Source organism: Tiliqua scincoides, chromosome 8 (genome assembly GCF_035046505.1).
Source record: "Tiliqua scincoides isolate rTilSci1 chromosome 8, rTilSci1.hap2, whole genome shotgun sequence".
In the NCBI taxonomy this organism is placed as follows: domain Eukaryota; kingdom Metazoa; phylum Chordata; class Lepidosauria; order Squamata; family Scincidae; genus Tiliqua; species Tiliqua scincoides.
This window is the reverse complement of record NC_089828.1, coordinates 52,390,366-52,411,154: the sequence shown is the minus strand read 5'-3', so window position 1 is coordinate 52,411,154 and position 20,789 is coordinate 52,390,366. Positions and strand designations below refer to the sequence as shown.

The 20,789-nt window shown below is 44.2% G+C and overlaps 1 protein-coding gene across 7 annotated transcripts in view; it reads left to right on the top strand.

Annotated features, from left to right (window-relative positions):
• The window catches only part of SYNRG (synergin gamma), a 62,277-nt gene extending 44,695 nt beyond the window's left edge, over positions 1–17,582 (top strand). For 4 of the 7 annotated variants that reach the window (XM_066635169.1, XM_066635167.1, XM_066635163.1 and 1 more), the window contains 8 exons: positions 5,251–5,844; positions 6,164–6,327; positions 6,999–7,052; positions 7,551–7,647; positions 8,997–9,145; positions 9,584–9,694; positions 11,155–11,190; positions 15,684–17,582. In XM_066635169.1, coding sequence (XP_066491266.1) covers positions 5,251–5,844; positions 6,164–6,327; positions 6,999–7,052; positions 7,551–7,647; positions 8,997–9,145; positions 9,584–9,694; positions 11,155–11,190; positions 15,684–15,815 — 1,337 coding nt within the window. In that variant the 3' untranslated portion in view covers positions 15,816–17,582. Of the gene's footprint in view, positions 1–5,250; positions 5,845–6,163; positions 6,328–6,998; positions 7,053–7,550; positions 7,648–8,996; positions 9,146–9,583; positions 9,695–11,154; positions 11,191–15,683 lie in introns of those variants that run through there. The other 3 variants (XM_066635170.1, XM_066635164.1, XM_066635168.1) reach the window with 2 other exon arrangements.
• The last annotated feature ends 3,207 nt before the right edge of the window (positions 17,583–20,789 follow it).

Below are 20,789 nucleotides of genomic sequence, written 5' to 3'. Positions count from 1 at the left end.
CTGTGTGATGATTGGACTCTCCCAGCACCTTGGCAGTGTCTCCCTCTTTCAGCTGTCTTGGTCTATTCCTTCCCTTCTAGTGTTCCTTGCCTTTTCAGGCCTCCTTCCATCTCTCCCTCCCAGAGCCTCAGCAGAAGTGGCACTACTGAAAGACTGGTACTAAGAGAGTCCAGATAAAGAGCTTCTGCAGGCCAGATCAGGCCTGTGCGTTTTATGTTTTACACCCCTGTATAATTAATATAAAACCAGTCCTGGCCTAATCCCCATAAACCACAAGAATATTTCCTATCCTGTTTTTCCAGACACACCTGTGCTAGCCATTGGAGGCTTGTAGGTGGTCTAAATGGTGGAGAAAATAATTTTTCAATATGCAGAAGGTTATCTCCCCAGCCACCCAAAGGCAAGAGCTAGAGAAACTAATGGTTTAATTCAGATTTATGAGCTAGAATGTTAAACAAGGGTTTGAAGTGCTCCAGTTTTAAGTTATGCATAAGTTGTGGTGCCTCAGCTTAAGCAAATCAGGTTGTTGATTTTGTGGCTCCACAGCAGAGCCCAGGAGGTAAGGAGGGAGGGAACATGCAGGCATGTCCACCATTCTATCTAAGAACATAAGAGAACCCCCACTGGGATGAGACCAAAGGCCCATCTAGTCCAGCCTTCTATTTCCCACATTGGCCCCTCAGTTGCATCTCAGAAGCCAAATTCACAAGCAGGTGAGAAGACACAATTCTCTCCTTTCGTTGCTCCCTTGCAAGTGGTATTCAGTGACATAGAGCCAATCAAGCTTAGTTGATCTAGCCCAGGGGTGTCCAAACTTTTTGGCAGGAGGGCCACATCATCTCTCTGACACTAAAGTTGGAAGCCGGGGGGGGGGGGAGGAAAGAATTAATTTAAATTTCAGATTTGAATAAATGTACATAAAAGAATATATTAGAGATGGGACTTATATGAATGAATGAAGGTCTTGCAATAGCTCAAGGCCTATAAAAGGCCTTGCACAAAGCAAGGCCGGCCTTTCCTTTACTGCCACTGCTGTATCACAGACATGAAGCAACAAGCAGTGGAGGAACCCTCGTCCCACAGCTCATGCGAGAGGTCAAACTGTTGGCCATCGCGCTGAGAGCAGTTGTGTCAGGGCCAGTGCGGGCTCCAGCAAGTCCATGGAGGGGCAGAGACTCAACTGGGGGCTTCCCGTGGGACGGATTGGGAGTCCTCGAGGGCCGCAAGTGGCCCCAGGGCCAGGGTTGGGCACTCCTGATCCAGCCTGTAGTGTGCTACTTTTTCAGAATTCCCACAGGCACATAGTCTTGCCTCCTAGTCCCCATGACAAAAAGAGCTGAGAGGTTTTGTAAGTTGGTGGCAAAGAACCTCCTTCACATGCAGGCTTAATTCCTGACAGCATCTCCAGATAAGGCTGGGAAAGCCCCCACCCCACCCCCAACATCCCAATCTGAAACCTGGAGAGCCACTGCCAGTCAGTGTTAGACAGTACTGAGCCTGATGGACCAGGTAGCTTCACATATGTCCAAAAAGAGACCATGATTGCTTCTGATGTGCTTCTTTATGTCCTGAACATTTTGTGGAGTTCATAAAGTTGTGAAGGGAGAGTATTGTAGGAGTGTGAAATCTCATTTTCTTTTTTTAGAGATGGCAATTCCATTGCAATTATTTTGTCACAGCTGAAGACTGTAGCTTGCATCCAGGCGTTTTAACAAGGCGTAATTCACCCTACCTTGAGCAAACACACTGTTATAGTCAGCTGAACTGCCTTGTGTCAGGTTTTCAGGCAGAATTGTGCAGATATTTTCCCTGTCAATTCTTCCTTTATATCTTTGCCTGACAGGAAACGTTCTGAATCTCATCCAAAGCTGCAGAGTTCAGTAGTGGAGTTGCCATGTTAGCAGAAGAATGTGGTTTCTTAAAGATGCCCTGGCTGACCATAACTGGCCACCATGCACTTGGTTTCAACCTAGTCATTGGCATTTGCTCTGAACTATATGGTAAAGATTCTGCATTCAAAATCATTCACTTGGAAGGGAAGTGTGGGGCACACACCTATAGCCGCCATGTATATTTTGTTCTTGTTCCTGCGGTGATAGCTAAAGCCAGCATGGTGAAGTTCAGTAAAGCTGTTTGCACATTCTATTTTTTAGTCTGTACCTGGGTGTGGTTATTCATACAATAATAATAATCCAGTTAGACCTGTCCCTGGATTCTGTTCACTGGATTTTTATGGGTTCCAGTGCCCAGGCCTGTCATGCAGACAGAGAAACATGTACCCAGGCTCAGATATTCTGTACCTGGGCACAGAATGTGTGAACAATCCTATTGACTGACTGAGAGATTTTGAGTGTGCAGGTTGATTGTTAGTGACATCAGTGACTAAGTAGTGCACTTCAGAGAACTGCAGGAAGATGAATTTACGGGAGTTTTTACGGGAGTTATCTCTGGGATGCCAGGGCATGGCCTAAAGAGAGCATGATGCAGCCACCTTACTGAAGCTAAGCCAGTCTAGGTCTGGTAAGTGCCTGAATGGGAGATGGCATGGGAGTCTCACGTATACTACTCTGAGCTCCGTGAGAGAAGAAAGGTGAGAATTAAGTGTAGAATATGAAGAAAAAAATTATGGGGGAAAGTGGCAAAATAAACACTGAATTTTTAAAAATGATTCTTAAATATAATATTTTAAAGAAATTATCTCAAACCGATCTCCATGCTTTATGGCTGAGCAGGGATTTGAACCCAAATCTTTTGGATCTAGGCCAGCCATTTTGTACACTATGCTACAGTGGCTCCTCAGAGGGTAAATACAATGGGCCTGAGCAGTGGTTTTAGATTTTAATTCAGATTGACAGCTGTTAATGCCTGGAAAACAAATGTCAAGCGTGCGGAAGGGAAGACATTTGTCCCAGGCACTTGTAAAACAACAAAAAAAGGATGTCCTCTGGCTGTCATTTTGCATCCAAGTCTGAACTTTAAAAAAAAGCTCTGAAATGAGGAAACAATATAAGCAGACAGAAAGTCAATTACTATCCAGGTTTTTTCCATTGATGGCTTTTAGAGGAAGTGAACTGTCTGTGTGTTTGCATGAGCCACCTAATGATCAGGTGAGTGTCAATGCTTTCGTACTGTGTTTTCAAGGGTGGGATGGTTTTATTTTCCCTCTAACTTTCCAAGACACATACTCGGAGAAATCCCTGTTTGTAGTGCTTGTCTCTGGCTTCTTAACCTGAAATGTTAAATGAAATTTAATGGTAATTTTTAAAGAGGAAAAATGGAAGAGCCAAGGGCCATTTGTCTCAGTGCATTTGCAGTTACTGGCGAGAAGAAATGGAAGGTGTGAAGAGGTTTAATATTTTTTTGAGCAACTAAAATGTCACTGCAAGTTTTCTCTTATATCTTCTTAAGTGAACAATGAAGGATTGTCTTTAAAATTAAAAAAGTAACTTGAGAATTAAGAAAAGGGGCTTGACATGTTCCTGAAGGGGAGAATCTGCCGGTGAAACCTGTATGTATGCCATGTACACGTCCCTTTTATTGGTATTCAGTCAATGGTTCCATGCAAAATGTATTTCTGAATAGCTGATTATTGTGTCTTAGAATAGCCAGCTAGATCCCAGCTTCAGGGATTCTGCATATTAAATAATAACTAACATTTGTATACTATTCACATATTTTGTTGAAGTCCTTCCAAGGATCCTGTAAGGTAGGTAAGTATTATCCGCATATTGTAGATGGGAAGATGGAGGCTTTGTGGGAGTAGCTGTTGAGTTTATGACAGGGACAAGATTCAAATCAGGAACTTGATTTGTGGCTCAGTTTCTTAGTCACTGTCCTTAGAAAGCTGGCATATGCATTGCCCAGTTAGTGATATGGGTGCCATAAGCAGCAGGGACTGAAGCATTCCTGCAGGTGCTGGGTGACCCGTTGACCTGACTGTGTAGTAGGTATGCTGTGATGCCACAAGATTGCAAAAGGCAGAGATGCAATATTGCGTGAAGAATTCACCTTGTTTGGGAATTCCGGGTTTTTTGAGGGGGTGGGAACTAGTTTCTAGTTCTTTTGGTTGCAAAGATGCAACTAGACGTGTGTGGCCAATGCTAGCTGGAATCTCAGGAGGTAGGGAGGGGTGGCTAGATAAGATTTTTCAGGGATTGGGAGCTGTGGGAGAGTCCACTTAGATAACCTCCCCATGATTAGAAAGACGAGAAGAAATTATGCAAGGGATCAAACACTGCAGAAAAATTGTGCAAAAAGATGGTATAGATTTTACTCTCTTACATAATTTCTGCAGGTTGCAAAATTCATTTTTTCTTGGAATAGAATTTTGTTTGTGTCTGTCAAAGTTTACATACAGTTCTGACTATCACTGAAAGTCAGGTTTGTATCTCTAGCAGGGAGCCTCCTGTTGTCGCCTCCTGTTCCTTTCTCATTGGAGCAGAAGCAAAACCAACCCAAAGTCTCCATAATCATTCAAATTTCATCTCAGGCATTTTATACCCCATGTTTTCTGTTCAAATTATCAAACTAAACATTTATCCCCAAATTTTAAATTGTGTACAAACATTCACAGCCAGTCAACCATTATAAAACAGTAGCAGCCTAACACAGTCTTGAGTGGCAGTGTTCAAGAAAGCTCACTGGAAAGCAGGGTGGTTAGTTGTTGACAATATTTTTAAGCTGCTTTTCTAATAAGAATAATTGATAGGAAAGTTTAGCATATTTAGCCACAGCTGTTAAAAACTGTTTCTAAAAGACCTGGCAGTATAAAAGGGCCTGATGCTAGAAGGCCAATAGTATAGATGCCAGGGGAAACCTTTGTGGGGAGAGAATTCCATAAGCAGAATGCCACAACTGAGAGAGCCCTCGCCACAGTTGCTCTCTGTTTTGCCTCCAAAGGCAGAGTCACCCAGAAGAAGGCACCCACTCTGAAAATGACCTCATTACGCAGGTAAGAATGAGTGGGGGCAGGTATCTCAGCTGCTTCCTGAAAGGTAAGCAGAAATGGAACTAGGCAGATGTTGCTTAAGAAGCCATTCTTGGTGCCGTAGCAGAAAAGGCTCTGCGTCTTCTGTCTGTGACCCAGATGCCCAAGCAGGTTTGTATGGGAGAAGGTGGTTTTTGAGATGTTCTAGATCTGTACTCGTTTGAGTGATATTATCCCAGTCTTTGCACTTGGCTGGTGGCACATTAGCCCATAATGTTGACCATCATTGTTCTAACTGTTGCATTTTATTCTGTTTTTTTCAGATCTTGATGACTTCAAATTTGTCCCCTTTGGAAGTTACAGCAATGGCTCTGCTTTGAACAGCTTCCCAAGCTACGACTGGTCTGATAAAGACGACACCTATCAGAGCAAGAAGCCTTCCTCCTTCCCTCTTCCCCCAGGAACTGGATCCTCCTTGGCTACCTCTGTCCTTCAGAAAAAAGAGACTTTGTTTGGAAGCTCAGAGAACATCACCATGACCACTGTTTCCAAAGTAACAACCTTTGCCAGCGAGGATGCTCTTCAGGATGTAAAGTTTTCACCCTTTGCTAACTTCAAGGATTCTGAACTTCATTCTGTAGATCAAAGCGACGATGACATTGAAGATTTTGGGGAATTTGCAAGGCCATCAGCAGAGGTGCATGGTGATCCAGCGTTAGGTGCAACCCAGGAAGCTGCCTCTGCTGCCATCTTCATGGAAGTGACTAAAGAAGGCACAGATGACTTTGGAGAGTTTCAAAGCAAGAAGCCAAAAATCAGCAAGTTTGATTTCTTACTGGCCACTTCCCAAGGAAAAATGAAATCAAGTGAAGAAATGATAAAGAACGAGCTTGCAACCTTTGACCTCTCTGTTCAAGGTGAGTGCCCATATCTTTGGTTGGTTGTACTTGTTTGTCAGACGCACCTGGATGGGGGGGGGGGGTTGGAGTCTAGGATGCTTTTTGGTTTCATCTATGGAATGACCCAAGAGGGCCTTCTCAGCCAAATAGGGCAGTCACCTGATCAAACTAACATTCTGTTAGCATAAATGATTTTGCTTCCATTAAGTTAACAAGTTTAAAACATTTATTAGTTAAGCTAAATTCTATTCCCAGTAACCATTTTTTGGCTTTTGGATTTATACAGGAAGTGAGACACACATACAGTTGTAACTTTCATGCATGTCTTTCCTTCCAGGATCTCACAAACGGAGTCTGAGCCTGGGAGACAGAGAGATAAATCGCTCCTCACCTTTGCCACCTCTGGAGCAGCCATTTAGAGATCGATCAAACACTCTCAGTGAGAAACCTGCCCTACCCATCATCAGAGACAAATACAAAGATCTTACAGGGGAGGTGGAAGTGAGTAGTAATGCCAAGATGAATTAAGTGCTTTTAGGCAGCTTTTGCAATCAAGCCATGAAGGAGCACATAGTCCTAGACTGTACCACTTTTGAATTGCATATGGGTTATGCTGCTCGATGTTAAAACTTCATCTATGGGGGTAATTTTTTTGAGAGTGGGGGGGAGGGGGAGAGATGATCTTGTCTCTGTCTGTCTTTCTCCAGCTTGATAGTTTTTACATGCAAGGGGATGGATAAGCTTTTCCACTTGAGATTCCCCCACCCACAGTCTTGGAGTGTCAGAGTCCCAAAAGAACTCTTCCACTCAATTTTGTTAAATATGTAGGTAAATCCTTTGGTGTACAGATGGTGCTGCTTTCATTGCTACTATACAGTACCATGGAGCTTGCCTCCCTGTTGGTTCAAACTCTTAACCAGTGTGATCTGGACAGTGAAGTCTATGGTCTGTGTGCCTCTCCTTAGTCCTTGCAAGGGTTCAAGTCAAAGTCACAACTTTCTGTGCTTTTGGTTGCCTGATATTTATTGGAAAAATGTTATTTATTGGGTGTTGTTTGTTGTTGTTTTTAGGAAAAGATACTTACTGTATGTGAAGCAGTTCTGATAAGCAAGAAACTTACTGCTTTCTTTTTGGAGCCCTGTAAAATTTTCTGAATGTTTTTTTCCATCTAGGAAAGTGAGAGGTATGCCTATGAATGGCAGAGATGCTTGGAAAGTGCCCTCCAAGTAAGTATACCACCTTTTAGCAAAATAAGGGCCTCTTCTTTGTGTCTGTTGCTTTACCCGGCATCTTGAGATGTTGGAAGGCAGACATAATATTTGTGGAGCAGCGAGAGCTGTTTGGAAGCATCCTCCCCAAATTCATTTTGGATGTACCTTTTCATCTCCTGACTTTTGCAGCTTTTTGAGATGTTTCAGTTTGTAAGAGCGAAGGCCAGCTATGAACTGTGCCAGTTGGCAAATGCCTGTGATGTCACTGCTGCATGTGCACATACCAATTTTGTAACAGTTCTTAAAATGTTAGCAGGAATTTTTTAAGTTGAAGCATGAACATATAGATAAATATACATGTGTCTCTTTAAATAAAAGGGGGGCAGACGGCAGAAGAAAAGGGAAAGAATTGATAGTTGAAGCAGTTTTTGACTCTATTGGTTTGTGTTTGCACAACAAAAGTTGTGAAATTAGGCTTTGAGTGCAGGAAAAAAATAAATGTCTCCTGTTTAGATTATCAAGAAGGCAAATGACACCCTGAATGGAATCAGTAGTTCATCCGTGTGCACAGAAGTAATTCAGTCAGTTCAAGGCATGGAATATTTATTAGGTATGTTTTCATTTTACTGTATTTCATTAATATAAGTTTTTATTGTTCTGGCAAATGAGTACAAAAGGTTCAGGAAATGTTAACAGCCTGATCAATGCAGTTTTTCAGATCAAAACTGTGATATCACAGCATATTGCAGGAAGTCCACACCTGCAGTGTTTCTCTGAAACAATTTTAGGACTTGACCAAACTATGACCCAGCCAAAAAATTCATGGCAGTTTTTCAGATTGCTTTCTTCTATTACTTTTTGAGTCAAAATGATCACCATTACTTTGTTCTTTCACGTCCACGCTTCATTTCAGTACTGAGAGATTAAAAGAGTCGTCCAGCTGCTGATAAAATGTGGGGATGCCTTACTGTCTTGCAGCACAGATAAAGCCAGAAAATATGAGTCTACCCCCAGGTTCAGCAGAAGCTCCTTGTCCTTATCATTGTCCCCCCTGCCTCTCAATTCTTGCATCTCACTGCACTTCTGCCTGTGACATTCGCTTCTCCAACTCTCACCCCCTCCCAACTTTCCAAAGATGTTTTACTCTCAAATGAGTCTGTCCTTGCTTCCTCTTGTGCCTGGAACTGTCTCCAGGAATACCTGCATGATGCCTCTGATCTCACTTCAAATTCCTTCTTAAAGCCCATCTTTTCTGAGAAGAGTTTGGCACCATGCTGGTCATAATTCCCAGTTGTATATACTTTTAAGTGTATGTAACTAAAACCTCTATATTCATCTCCCTTCTCTCCTCCACCCCCACCCTCCAAATGGTATCAGTATCTACATTTGTACTCCTTGGAGCAGGTCTTTCTACTCTGTACACAGGAACCACTATTGAAATGACAATAAATAACTTCATCCATCCCCAAACATCAAGGGTTGCAACGTTACAACCTGCGAACAAGATAGGAACATGTGGTCATTGTTGGCAGTCTGCCTCACTTGATCCTAACCCCCCCCCCCCGTGCAACTGTGTTCTTAGGGCCTGAAAGTTTGTGTGTGGCCTCTCCAACTCTTGGAAGGCCTTCTAAGGGCCATAGAGGCCACACATGGCCTCCCTGGCCTGTGGAACATCTCCAGACGTGACTGGAGGGGTCATGTGCAGAGGTGAACCAGAAGTGACATCACTTCCAGGTCACAGGGCACTATGATGTCATGTGCCTCATTGGGACAAGTCATCATGGCACATCCGTGGAACAAGGCTGTGAAGTTAACAAATTTTTAATGTTGCCTGTGATGCAGAAAAGCAGACTATATGCATTCTATGAAGCTGAATGGCCTCCGCCCAAAATCTTTTGGAGTTCTGTTCTCCATTTGAGAGTTGATGACTCCCTTGTTCTCTTCTTTGAACCCTAATAGGGGTCGTTGAGGTTTATCGGGTAACAAAACGGGTTGAATTAGGCATCAAAGCAACAGCGGTCTGTAGTGAGAAACTCCAGCAGCGGCTGAAGGACATTGATAAAGTTTGGAACAACCTGATAGGTTTCATGTCCCTGGCTGCTTTAATGGTAAGGCCTTATGACAACTGCTTTGTCTCTTTATTAAGAGTTTTGCTCATCAGAATTCCTCTGTTGAATCAGACCCCAGATCCATCTAGTCCAGCATTCTGTTTCCTACAGTGACCAGCCAGATGCCTCTGGGATATCCACAAGCAGGGCGGAAAGGCAGCATCCCTCTCCTGCTGTTCCTCTCCAACAATTAACATTTGGTGGCATGCTGCCTATGAACATAGAGGCTCCATTTAAGAGCTCGATTCAACCCCTTCTCCATGAATTTGCCATTTTTTAAAAAGCCATTTAAGGTACTGGCTGTTGCCACCCCTTATGCGATCAAGTTCATCTGCATATTGCGTGAAAGCCTTCACTGAGTTATCATAAAGAGACCCTTTTCAAGTGGTACACTAACTTCAGATGAAAAATACTGTTTTTCTGCCCTTATTCCTACAGCCTGATGAAAACTCTTTGGATTTCTCTTCTTGTATGCTTCGTCCAGGAATTAAAAATGCCCAAGTTCTGGCTTGTGGGGTGTGTCTATTAAATGTAGATTCTAGAAGCAAAGTAAGTAGAATGGTCTTTTTCTCTGTCTTCTTTGCTTTTAGCGTGAGTGGTTTTGCTGCATTTACTCTCACTAATATTAACATTCATCTAATGTATTCAACAATCTCATTGAATCAGCTGAAGACTGTCAAGTAGGTGGGTCTGAGTTCTTTCTGCCACCCAGCAGATTACATGATGCTTCTGCACAATGGTCCTTTCTTGAATGTGGACTGTAGGCAACCTAGAGAGCCAGCAGACTGGACAGGAGGAGTTCCTCGGATAAGCAAAAAACAAGACCCGGGAATAGCTGGCAGGCGCACAGGGTCAAAAAAATATTTCTTAATGCTCTGCAGTTCTCAATGGGTTGCAACTGGGTAATCTATTTATGGATGTTTTTAATTGTTGTGTTCTTATTTAATTTTGTTAACTACCCTGAGAGAGTCCTTTAGTGTTCAAAATGCACATGATAAACACAGGAATAATAAAGAAACGCTGATAGTCACCCTAGCCTGACCCAGATGCATCTGTCAGGTTGGGGGAAACAAATTGTGTGCGCAGAGGGAACATCCCAGCCCTCTTTGATCTGTAGTTGTAAATGTCTCAACACAAGGGGGCAGTAGAGCACAAATTCAAAGCTTTGTGTGATCAGCAATCCACGTCCCAGTGAAGGAACCTGAATGGACCGACACAGCAACAGCAGCTATGTATGTGGGTGTACCAGCTCCAATGTCATTTTAACAGCTTGCTTCCCATACGTGATGCAAATTTTTCATACAACTTGGATGGTTCTCTCTTTATCTTGCTTTCTATAGAATTGTTCACTTAAGAATATTTGTGCAAAGAAGCAATGGGACTCTATCAAAATCCAGACACGGAACTATATACAGCTCACTCTATTCTGTGATGCTGGAAAGAAACAGATCCCGCTTCATATAGGTCATTCCTCTATTTTAAATTTCCAGTTATGCCTGTGGCTAATTTATACAACTTGTTTGATTTGAACAGAACAATTTCTGAAGTTGCATCCCCAAACAAGAAAGGCTTTGCTCTTTCCTTAACACCTGCTGAGAGTACCCAAGGTGGACCCTTTTAGACACGGGTACCCAGAACTAGCTTATGATGGATGCATGGAGTGCCAAGACAGCAGGAGGGCAGACTTGGCAATCTTGAGAGCATGATCTTCAGTGGGGCAAAGGAGAGCCCCTTAAAGCAGGGGTGACCACCCTTTCAGCTTTAGGGCTCCTGAACCTTTAGCAGTTGTGTAGAGGAGGGAATTTTAGCAGGTGCAACCTGTCATCTGAGACGGCGTGCTGCACCTGCTGAAATTCCCTCCTCTGCACAAAGTTGAAAGGTTGGCCACTCCTGCCTTAAAGAATCGGCAAGTGGAAGAAAGAATGTTTAAGCAGAAGGGTTTTTTGTTGCTAGTGAGCTCCTGTGTTTTGACAATTCGTTGATCTTTTTTGATTTCAACGTTGTTTCAGAAAGAAGAGAAACCTGCAGAAGAACATCCTAGAGAAGTACGAACCCATAACCCCCCCCCATTTTTTCTTTCTCCTAAATGTGTGCAAGATGGCAACAGTGACTGTTGCCATCACTCTGCATTGTATTTATTAACAGTTCTTGTGACCCTGTCTCTAACCTATTGATTTAACCAACTAACTTTTAGTGGAATCACTTCCCTTCTTTTTGTCCTGTTGGCATGCCTGTCACCTTGTAAATAGCTTTGCATTTTGTGCTGGTGTGTGTTGTAGTGTTGCAGACTCTAGTTGTCATAGTCCACTTCTAAAAGTCACTTTTAGCACATCTGTAACAGAAAGTGTTGTGGGTGTTTGGTCTGCATGGGCATTAAGACTCTAAAGCAGGGGTGCTCAATAGGTGGATCGCGATCTACCGGTAGATCGCGAGGCAAAATGAGTAGATCGCGGAGTGCCAACCCCCCCCCTTCAGGTGCCTCTGGGAGGAAACGCCGGGAGTAAGGCCCATTGTACTCAATGGGGCTTACTCCCAGGTAAGTGTGGCTAGGATTGCAGCCTCACAACCTAATCCTAGGCATGTCTACTCAGGAGTAAGGCCTGTTATACTCAGTGGGGCTCAAGGTACACCAACATACATTGTACACATAAATGTTATATGTTGGGATGGCGCGAACATTGTAAAAAAAACTCTGGTAGATCTCCGGGCCTTGCTGGGTTTCAAAGTAGCTCTCGAGCCAAAAAAGTGTGAGCACCCCTGCTCTAAAGGCATCTCAGATTTTAAAAGGATTGACTTCTAGAAGTCTGTTTTCTTGAGAGAAGTGTCCTGATTTTGTTGTTCTTGCATAGATCCTTGTATGAATTTCCCAAGATGTCCCTTTTTCTGTTACCAAACAAATCTTGCCCTTCCTATAGGCAGGGCCAGCCTGTCCATAAGGTGATAGATTGTGGGGACCTCCATTGCTGCTCCTGCTCTCTAGATTTGAAAAGGAGGGAGGGAGCAAGTAGAAGAGGAAGTGGGGGAGAAGATTGTAGCAGACTAGAGCCTCCTCTCCTCCATACATTCTCGCCCTTTTCTAATCCAGAGGGAGAAAGACAGATGCTGGCGCTGTATGGGTAAAGGGAGATAGTATGAGGTGCTGCCTCAGGTGTCTTGATCTGATCCTGCCTGCTGCTGGAAAGGGCAGGGGAGAATGCATAGGAAATGGGGTTAGTGGGCTTCAAGCCAGCATCCACGTGGTTGCAGGAAGGCAGGTGTTGTGCTGGGCAATTGCAGGGAAGTGGATCATCTCAGCCACTTCAAAAGGATTTAACACCACTTATCAAAGCAGTCAACAAAGGAGCAGATCTGAGGAAGTGTCAGCCAGACTTCTAGTTTATGTGCAGGAGAAGGCGATGGTCTTGTGCCTGCAAGTCTGTTGTGTCTGAGAAGGTGGCTGTTGGGTAATGAGGTTTGGGGTCTGCCAAAACAGAGTCTGTTGACCCAACGTCTTACAAATACATCTGAGATTCTGTACACATCCCATCCTTTCAAGGCGGGCAATAAGCTTGGGCTATAAAAACTTTTTCTTTTCTTTTTAAAGTTTTAAGTTTCTAGAAAATATTTGTTTTAAAGGCAATGTCCTACAGCCTCATTATACCTTTTCTATATGGTTGCAAATCATTTCTCAAATCAGGCAGGCAGCTTGCCTTGGGCATGTATATACAGGCCTCAAGGTTTGGTAATCTGCCCTGGCTGAAAGACCAAATAGCTGTGACTTGTTTCTTAAGGCCAATTAGAAAACATTTGCTTCTACCCTCCCCCAATGTGCTTTGGGCAACATTCCAGCAGTTGTTCAATGCCCTTGAAGGCTGGCAACAAAACTTCGTCTAACTGTTTTCTTACAATCCTTGGCCATTGTTCATTTAACCTTGGGCTTTGTGTATACCTGAACTGAGAGTTGCTACCAGTGCCCACATCATACTCCCCTTGGGTCCATTTCAGCTTGTTTGCTGTTGCCCATAATGGAGTCACACAGATGTGTGTTGTAAAACAAATCATTTGGGGGTACAAGCCATGATGTGTATGCGCAACCTCCTGATTTTAGAAATGGGCTATGTCAGAAGGCCAGATGCAAGGGAGGGCATTTGGTGGGCCGCTGTGAGATACAGGAAGCTGGACTAGATGGGCCTATGGCCTGATCCTGTGGGGCTGTTCTTATGTTCTTATGGGTTATGCTTAAACTCCTGGAGTAAGTTTTCGCTCAAAGCACTTTGATTTAAACTACAAGAGTAACTTCTGGCCTCCTTCCTAAGTAAAAGTGAGCCACTGCATAGTGGTTATGGTATTACAAAGAAGCACTGGCAGTGTTGCCTTATTCTGGAAGTGTCTGCATTCTGGTCCTCCATGTGGAAATGTGTAGTACCCCTTGATAGCTTCCGTGTGACTGTTAGTAACAGTATCTCATTGTACACCATAGGCTGGTGTATAGGGAACCATGCTGGAAGGGCAGGTGGGGATCAGGAGGCAGAAGTATATAAAGAAAGAAAGAAAATATGGGACTGTGATATGCAGGAAGGCCCAATTCAACCCAGCACAGTTCTAAACAGAACTGTGACCAGTTTCACACATTGCACTCATGGACCATATTTGGATGGCTGATCAATGTAGGAAATTGTTCTGTTTAAGTAGTAAGCAGTTGGTGCCACTATTCCAGGGGTGTGAAACTCATTTCATACAGTGGGATGAACAGCATTCCTCATACCTGCTGAGGGCCGAAAGTGATGACATTAGGCAGGACGTGTTGTCATTAAACAGGTCATAACCAGAAATAAGCACTTTATCTCACTTAGAAAGTCATTGGCTGCAAATGACAGAAAAAATGTGCAAATGTTTTCAAGGTATGGGGAGCCCAATTATCATGTAGGCTGCCCTTTCAGCAGACCCTCAGCACTGCTCAGCAACTGAGAGCGCGAGGACCAGATAGAGCTTCCGCGGGCCACCTCTGGCCCCTAGGCCTTATGTTTGTACACCCCTACACTAGTCTATCACTTGGAGCCAGAAGATGTGTTAACAGTTGATATGAGGACACCATCTGTAATGTGGTGGCCTCCACAGCAGGCCTGTAATGTACAAATTCCATGATGCTGCTTGTTTATATGCACCTGACATTTTCTAGGCACTGTATACAGATTAACAAGTGACATAGGCCCAGCCTACAATTGTACAGTCCAATAGACATGATGCAGTAGGGATGGAGAGATGAAAGAAAACAAACCAGTTCAGGCACCATAGCTTTCAAGTTGCCTGGTAGTGAGATGAATTGGTCCCTGAGGAGGTCAGGGCTGGCCCAGACCCCTGTGCCTGAAATGGCATGCGTGCTGCTGCCACCTCTCCTGCTTCCGGGATTCAAAAAGGAAAAGGTGAGTGATGGACAGGAGCACCTCAGGTGGCACCTTCCTTTTTTGTATCCAGGGAGTGACAGGTGGGCGGGCAGAGAATGCCTCCTGCCAATCTGCTGCCTGAGGGGGCCATCTTAGGCCATCTCATGGCTGACCCTGAAGGAGGTCATAGGTGAGCATTCAGATGGCAGTGGTCCCAGCCAAGCCAGCGGAGAGAGCTGTGCAATTTCTCCTCTCCCTCTGTCACAGTCAGGAAGAATGGTTGCAAGTAGACTGCATTGTGGTACTGACGTATTAGAGTCTCACCACACCTGATCTGAGCCAGCCAGTGAACACTTAGCAGCCAGCTGGTGAACACCTGTCAGTTGTTGTAGCCAGGATGAGAAGGAAGTGCTGTAAGGAGGCAGCCTTTGTAGGTATCCTTGTGGCCACTGTAATGTGTGCACTAGATGTGTTGCCTTCTTGATGCAAATTTCTGGTGAGGTTGTAGCCAGACATTGCTGGTCACAGCTGTAGCCATGTACTGTTGCATCTCTGCAAACTGTGGCTTATGAATCTGAAGTCAGCCTTGGGGGGTATCTTCTCTCTGTTTTTAGTTCTTACCCAATTTCCATCAAGTATGATTTAGCATTGCATCTGCACCAATCATTAATCATTTAGTCTGGATTTATAAAGTTTAGTTCAGCTGGGAACCCGAGGTAACACTAACAATGTGTAGGTTGTTACTGATGCCAGTTTTTACTGTGTTTTAGGGTTTCCTGGTGTGCTTCACTAGCAAGGAATACAGGGGCGCTTGATGCCATAGCCTAATCTCTTAGCTGTGCTTAAGGAGCAGTCAGCATTATGTCTGCAAAAGATCTCTCTTGTCTCTTTCTACTTCTATGAAATAGTTGATTATAAACTTTGAAATTTGGGACCTATCCATTGCTCTTTTCCCAGCAGCTGTTAACATATAGAGATCTATGTAGATAATTCTGTGGTGATAGCCTGAGAGAAGCCACATTTTAAAAAATGAATGCGAGCTTAGGACATCAATGTGAGCATATGTGCTGACTCTCAGGCCTTCCCTGTGGCAGTGATCTCACTGAGCACGTCGGAGCATTACCATTGTTTCTAATTTGGTGTCTTGTTTTTTGTTTTCTTTCCCCTCTCCCTAGGCCTTCAATTCAGAAACTGACAATTTCAAACTTGCCTATGGAGGGCATCAGTACCACGCAAGCTGTGCCAACTTCTGGATCAACTGTGTGGAGCCTAAACCCCCAGGCCTCATTTTGCCTGACCTGCTTTAGGACTCTCGCCAATGTTGTCTTGGTCTTGATGGGAATCAAAACACTGGAATGAGGAGTTGGAGGACTCGTGGTGGTGGTGGGGTAGCAAACAAATGTGAAAACTCTTCTGACCTAGTGACTAGGCTATTTATAAAATGTCTGTTTTAGGCTAACTGTCTTGTTGCAGAGGGCAATGGCCATTATTTATTTGTGGGTTCCTTGTGATGGACTTTGCAAGGAGGATTTGAAAATGATGGGAGGTGCTTTTTGTTTTGCTTGCACTGAGACATGAATGGCATTTCTTGAGTGGAATTTTGCTAGCACTGTCTTTCAGATGTGGTAAGTCGCTGTTCCTTAATGGGGAGGGGGAGAGAGAGAGAAGGGAAAATTTTGGCTGCAGCCTCTAGCATTGCAAAGCTGAAAGGAGTTCAATTTGTCTTTGGAGCTGTTGCGTTTTTTAAACAAGACTAAGTTCTTAAACAATTGCCTCTCCCTCACCCTGCATACCTCTGTGATGAGCTTTTAAAAGCCATTAACTCCCGCTCCTTTCTCTTCCCCCACACTCTGAAAAGGAACCCTCTAAACTGGTCTTCCTGAGTTTACCAGCTCCCAATTTTCTGGTAGGCCTCCTCATGCAGGATTATAGTTCACACCTTCTGGGATGCAGGCAGAGAAAAAACCCTGGCACTTTTAAAAACCAGTTTAATGTCTGGGGTGTAAGCAGGTCCCTAGGAGAGCAGGCAGGCCATGTTTTGTGAATAAGATGTCAACCTGGCGGAATGGAATAAAAACTGAAAGTGGCAATGGGGTGGGATGTAGCCATGTAATAAAAAGCGCTGTCTTTTAAAGGGATCCTGCAATATGTAGCTGTGCTGCAAAGAGAGCCACTCCAACTTAAAGTCATTTTCTTTAATTGTTCTTTTCTCAAACACTCACTAAGAGAAGCCCTTTTTCTAGTATATTGATAGAGCAGTTGGGGCAAATCAGCTAGTTTGTATTGTGTTGTGGCTTGATTAGGATGATGGCCACAGCTGCAATAGAGCAAAAGAAGCATTTTGGTTAACTTCTTATTTTTAAATGCACAGCCTCCAAGCCTGAGCCATAGCACTGAAATCTGAACAAGTCTTTTTAATTGTATTTAGAATAGCAGGAAGTATGTTTTTAGCTTTGAATAAATGTCTTAACCTTTTTAGCAATTGTACCACAAGATGGACACTTCCCCCCGTGCTTTGCCTTCTGCTACCCAAATGCGTACTTTGCACTCTATTCTCCATGACTGGCCTACCTAGCATTCACCTTCTGCTGGCAGCCTGATGCTGTTCTCAGTTGACCTAAAATGTATGTTTAGCTGACTACTGCTGTGCCATCTCAGTGCTGCCTGGTCTAGTGATGTTTTGAAGAGTTTCTCCCAGCATCCTCGGGGATGCATCTTTCCCCTACCTGACTGAGGATTCAGTTCACTGAGATGGAGAAGAAACTGGAGATATGATTGACAAGGTTCATTATTATGCAGTTGCAGGACTGCTTTAGAGTGGCATAGAATTTTGGCAGTGTCCAATAGCTTCCAGAATAGTGGTGTGGGTGGCATACTCACTAAATACCTTGTGATTACATGGTCCAGGAATCCTGGCCTCAGAGGCTTAAATGTTTCCTGTTTCTGCCAGAATCCTAGGTAAGCAGGCAAACTTGTCAAAGCTTATTTGAATAAATGTTTTGGAATGGAATTTTCACTTTTGTAATGTGCTGGAGCATTTTTTTCAGGGAAGTAAAATTATCACAATGCAACCAGTTTCGCATGGTGACTGTGTTGTCTGGATATCTTCTCATATGGTTGGGTGTGGTGGTGTTTTCATGTCCCAGTTCAAACCCTGATTTTAATTGGCTTGGTTGGGTGTGTTAAATATTGTCTCTCACTACACGAGGGTTCATTCAGACAACACATGCATGAAAATGGAAAAAAAAGTTGCCTTGTGGTGAGTTGACCACATCCCAAAGTAAAGCAAGAATGAGCTCCCAAGGAGTAAGTGACCATAAGAATCAACTGGAAATGGCCATAATTTTGCCTTTTCCTCACAAAGCAGGATGAGTAGGGCTGGCCTAAGACCTCCTGGAGCCTGAGGTGGCTTGCCAAATGCTGCCCTCCCTTACCTGGTGATGTGCCAGCTTCTGCTCTTCTGACTCTCTAGCCTAAGCTGCTCTTTTCCTCCATGCTTCTGGTCTGCCCCCCAATTCCTTTCCAGTCCAGGCAGTGGGAGGATCAGTGGAGGCAAGTGGGTGGACAGAAGTGGGTACCCCTGCCAATCTGTTGCCTGAGGTGACCATTTTAGTTGGCCTCTTGGATGGGCCAGCCCTGAGGAGGAGTTATGCCCACTGCACCCTTATGACATAAATATGACCACATGAGCATTGGGTTCCTGAACGTGTCCTGAGGCTTGAGTCCATGCCATGGAAGTGATGGGGCACTTGTGATTTGCTAATGTGCAATAGTCCTGCCTAGTGCTTTCAAGGGAAAAGTTTCGTCTGCCTTCCTGCCATGCAGCTGCTGGCCCTCCTGAGTTCAGGCATCAGCAAACCCAACATGCTAAAGCGGAAGTGTGCAAGGTGTCTGAAACGCGTGCTGGATTGGTTCAATTTCCCTGTTTGTAATGTCTATTTTGGGAAAGGCAGATGGATTTATTAATGGAGAGCTTTCATGAGAATGTCTACATCCACCATCAAACCTCCAGCCTGAAGACCCATGAAGTTGCAGGAGCCTCAGCCACAAGCCTTGATGGTTCAGCACCAGGGCCACCCTGCTGGATGACTATTCCAAGGAACACATTGACTCTTTGCACTAATATTTTTTCTCAGTTGATCTAGTGTGTCTTTGAGCCTACAGAGAGAAGAGCGAGGAGAGGAGGCAAGATTGCCAAGTGTGTAATTATGGCAAGGCTTATTGAACTGTGACTGCGTTGAGGCCTGCGACAGGTACAGGAAGGCGGGAAATAGCCAGCCGTGTTCTATTATTAACATCGCCATCTCTACCAAAGAAAGGAATTTCTTGAAACCCAGCCACCTTTCTTTGTCCTTGTGACATGAACACTTTCACTTTTTCACTGAGAAAAGAGGCGGTTGCACAGGGAGGAGGGAGAGGCAGCGGCTTGTCCTGTTAACATTGCGCTCATTCAAAAAGCTCAGCGTTGCCTTCACCCATCCCCTCCGCTGCTATTCTGTTAGCCAAGGGCCCCAGTGTCCTTGGAAACGGTATCCAAGGTTACGGTATTTTCCCAGCTTCATCTTTGCTGCATTGTCCGTGACAGGTTCTGCTTCTCGTTTTAATTGAACACAGGTTCACCAATGCAATGGAGAGGTCTTCTGTATTGGGTTCTCTCATAGTGTTGAGCTTTTTTGGTTTTGTTTGTTTTCTTAGAGAAGCAAGCTCCATGCTGAAGTGTGTATGTGTTGATTTTGTTTTCTAAATGCATACCCATGGAACTGTGAGGAGCCTGTCCATGTGAATTGTTTTCTTTCCATTTGTCTCTGTGCACACTTTGGTCGCAGGTGGCTCTCAGCGGATTTTAAAGATGTACAGCCCTGTATTCTGTCAGTTTCCTGAAATACGCTGTTCTTCCTGATCTCCTTTCCTCTCAGCATTTGTTTTTTAAGAATGCAGTCAATATTTTGGAGCAAACCAGCATGTTGACTAAATGCATGTTGTAGCTTAGCTAGGGAAGGTCAGGAATATCAGGAGTGGCACTGGAATAAGATATCCTTGCACAGCTGCCAAGGGTCCAGCATGGTGGGATGGAAGAGATGTCACTGCTGCTACCTGTTCTAGCTCCTTGGGAAGGATAGGGCCTAACCAGCCAATGGCAGCTGGGTGAGTCCTATCCCTTTGCTGTTATAACCAGTACAGGGATCCTGAAATCTTGGCTGGCAGCAGCTATCTCAGTACTTTGTAGATGATCGCTGTTGCTGCTCGCCATGTCATTTCTCCCCAGAGTGCCCTGTGTAGCTTTCAAGGTGGTACCACAGTGAGGTAGGGAGGCCCACACAGATTGGAGGGACACACCAGAGGTCACTGCTGAGGAGCCTCTGGGCCCTGGAGCTGGCCTGTGGGAAGGGGGAGGGGGCAATCCAAACATCAACCTTGGATCTAGCCTTGTTACAAAACGGCTCTGAGCAAATTAAAAGGCCTCATGTGTACCTCTTACAATGTTTGAGTGAGCCAGTAGCCTCTCCTCTGTGACCCACAGCTCTTGTCCAGCCCCTTCAGGATTGGGGAGGGCATCTCAGAGGCCATTTCATTGTCTGCTATGGCAGTAGAAAGCTTCTCTTGAACTTGTAGCATGTGCTACAGTTGGCAACATTGTGCTAACTGTCTTATGGGTGGTGGGGAGCAACTTGTGTGGGTTTCTCTGATGTCAGCTATGGACCTTCGGTACCTTCCATTACTGTTGCAACCAGTCCTGATGTACACATGTAGTAGAATAAGGTGCTAAAATCCTTAAACAGTTGAGTGGAAAAATCTAACACATGAAATAGTGATGTTCTAACCCAGTTTTCATCTTGCTATGGTGATGGTCGAAGGAGCTTTGTACGTAGCATCAAAAAGAATCGCCCTCCCGCACACTTTTTCTGAAGTAGAACAATCCTATCCTCAATGCCACCATCTTCTGCTGCGTGGATAGACCAATCCTAACATAAGTCTAATTCATTTAAAAGGAACTTCGGTGTGACCAGTTTACTCTGGATTGGGACCATATTATCTAATAACATTCTTCAGAATGACCAACCGGCTTTCATTTCAGGATTTGGGAACTTATTTTGGGGATGAGAGGGGTTTAAGTTCTAAAACACAAGGTAGCAAAGGGGTATATGAAATGAAGCTTGTTACATAGGTATCTTTTATGAACTGCACACTAGTTAAGGAATTGTGGTGTGAAAAGGATAGTGCTACTTTTTCTCCTTTTAAACTGGGATTATATCACAGTCTTAAATTTATGTACACTTTCT